Source organism: Triticum aestivum, chromosome 3D (genome assembly GCF_018294505.1).
Source record: "Triticum aestivum cultivar Chinese Spring chromosome 3D, IWGSC CS RefSeq v2.1, whole genome shotgun sequence".
Lineage (NCBI taxonomy): Eukaryota > Viridiplantae > Streptophyta > Magnoliopsida > Poales > Poaceae > Triticum > Triticum aestivum.
In genome coordinates, this window is record NC_057802.1 from 528342221 (window position 1) to 528344652 (window position 2432).

General features: G+C 52.9%; 1 protein-coding gene across 1 annotated transcript; it reads left to right on the forward strand.

Moving 5' to 3' along the window:
- Positions 1 to 235: 235 nt before the first annotated feature.
- On the forward strand, positions 236 to 1027 carry LOC123075221 (cysteine proteinase inhibitor 4). The gene has a single exon (XM_044497882.1). The coding sequence runs from the start codon at positions 337 to 339 to the stop codon at positions 796 to 798; it is 462 nt and encodes a 153-aa protein (XP_044353817.1). The 5' UTR covers positions 236 to 336; the 3' UTR covers positions 799 to 1027.
- The last annotated feature ends 1405 nt before the right edge of the window (positions 1028 to 2432 follow it).

Consider the following 2432-nt stretch of genomic DNA (forward strand, 5'->3'; position numbering starts at 1 on the left):
CGCCACGCCCTACGTGTCTCCTCTGCGGCATGCCACCGTCTCGTCCCTATCCTTCCGTCCCGCCGCGGCCCGTCCACCCGCCCCGGTATGCGTGCCGGCGCACGCCATGCGGTCACGGGATGCATGCACGGATGCACCCGCCGCGCGCCGCATCCTTCCATGCCCCAGCAATGCCTTTCCGTTTGCAGCACCCGCACGGCCGCACCACGCCTCTATAAATGCCGCCCACGACATCGCAGACAGCCACACAGCTTACTCATCCTCATCAACCAGCACAGCTCCAGTACTAAATAGCATCAAGTGATCTAGCTAGGACACTGCACGTGAAATACTGAAATGGCTCGGTTGATCGGTGCTTCCGGCGCGTGCGCGCTCCTCGTCGTCCTGCTCGTGGCGTGCGCTGCGTCCGCCGCGCGCAGCGAACCGGGCGCCGCGCGGCAGCTGTGGGAGGACGGGAGGAAGGTGGGGGGAAGGACGGAGGTGAGGGACGTGGAGGGCGACAGGGAGGTGCAGGAGCTGGGGCGGTACTCCGTGGAGGAGCACAACCGGCGCCGGGAGGAGGGCTGCGAGGGCGGCGGCGGCGGCGTCTGCGGCCGGCTGGAGTTCGCCCGCGTGGTGTCCGCGCAGCGCCAGGTGGTCTCCGGCGTCAAGTACTACCTCCGCGTCGCGGCCGCCGAGGAAGGCGGCGCGGGGAGCAACGGCGTCAGCGACAGCCGCGTGTTCGACGCCGTGGTGGTCGTCAAGCCCTGGCTCCAGTCCCGCGCGCTGGTCAGGTTCGCGCCGGCCGACGCCAAATGAGCAGCTGCATGCGCGATCCGACGAGCCGCTGGCCCGCTGCGTGCGTTTTTGCCCGCCAGAGTATGCAATGTACTGTACACTCGAATAGCGAAGGGTGAGCTAGAGTTGACCGCCAGAGCATACAGGTGGTCAAAGTTTTGTAAGGTCTCCCGGATAAATAAGTTTTGCAGGAAGAGATGAGAGTGTCGAAATAAATACAATATACGATAAGAATGTTTTGCTTCTGGTACTAACTGATGCCATGTGCTTCCAGTACTAACTTCATACACACGATCAAGATCGACAACGGGGAACTTACTGAACATGTTGAGAAAGCCCAGGCAGTGCTCGATCATTTTGTGGATCTTCTAGGAGAAAAAAAAACAGCCGCAGCCGCTCTGTCTGCTCTGCCGGCGTCTAGTAGTACAGCCAGAGGCGGGAGGCAATACAGATTCGGTTCTTCTCTGAAGACTCTAGAGAAGTTACCATACGAGAGGACCGAGGAGGAAACCACGAAGATCGTGCGAGCCGAAGTGACAAACTTCTTTGAAGGGGTGAAAGCAAAGAAACATCCACCCCCGGAGGAGAAGGTAGATCCGGTGAAAGCGAAGCGCACTCTGGCTGCCCTGACAAAACCACCAAAGTCTCCGCCGAAAGGCAACTATGAGCGCATTATTGTAAAGAAATTTATCGAAGCGGAGCGGTCGGGAAGTACTGTCAGTGATCAAAGGTTAAAAGAACGACGAGCTGGGAAAAAAATTGCCCAGCTTGGCGAACAAGCGAACCAATCGTGCCCCCCGCTCAAGGTGTCTAGCGACATCGTCGCTAATGATCCGAGGATGGTGCCCGGTTATAGCAATCTTGGAGATTACCTGCCCGACGATGTACATTATGATTTCTTGGAGGTGGACGAACACAAATACCATTACGGGAAGCCTCTCGTCAAAGATGAAAGATCTCTAACAACGATGATGCGAAGATTACATGATTGGTACATGAAAACCTGCAGAGAGTCTGGGGGGAGGAATACTTTGACGCTGAGAGTTAAAGAGGAGCATGACCTCGTTGGAATTGAACTGTTGAATGTTCCATTTGAGGAGTTCTTCCAGTTTTTCAATCAAAAGGCCCTCGATAAATCAACGGTCACTTGCTACTGTCTGTAAGTAGTACTACTTCTGTCATTAAGTCTCTCTATATAGGTCAGCTCTTTCATTGCATGTATTTATAATTATCCTCACTATATTATGCAGATTGAAGATCGCCGAATTGAAGAAAAGACAAATCGGTGATATTGGGTTCATTAACACAAATCTCATAGATGCGACTGAGGTTAAATATCATGCCGAAAATACCGAGGCCAACTTGCTACGATCGTTGGTAATAAATGAAAACAAAGATATAATACTCTTTTCTTACAACTTCAAGTGAGTGTTACTGTCTTGTGCATATTCGGTTTTCCTTATTAGTCCAGGTTATAGTAATGTAATTGATGACTTATGCATGCGTGCGCAGCTTCCACTACATTCTCCTAGAGATTAAGCTTGAGCAGGGAGTAGTAATCGTCTTAGACTCGAGACGAAAAGATCCCCAGGACTATGCGGACATGACTCAAATGCTCGAGAAGTAAGTTAAATCGATCATTATCCACCATATCA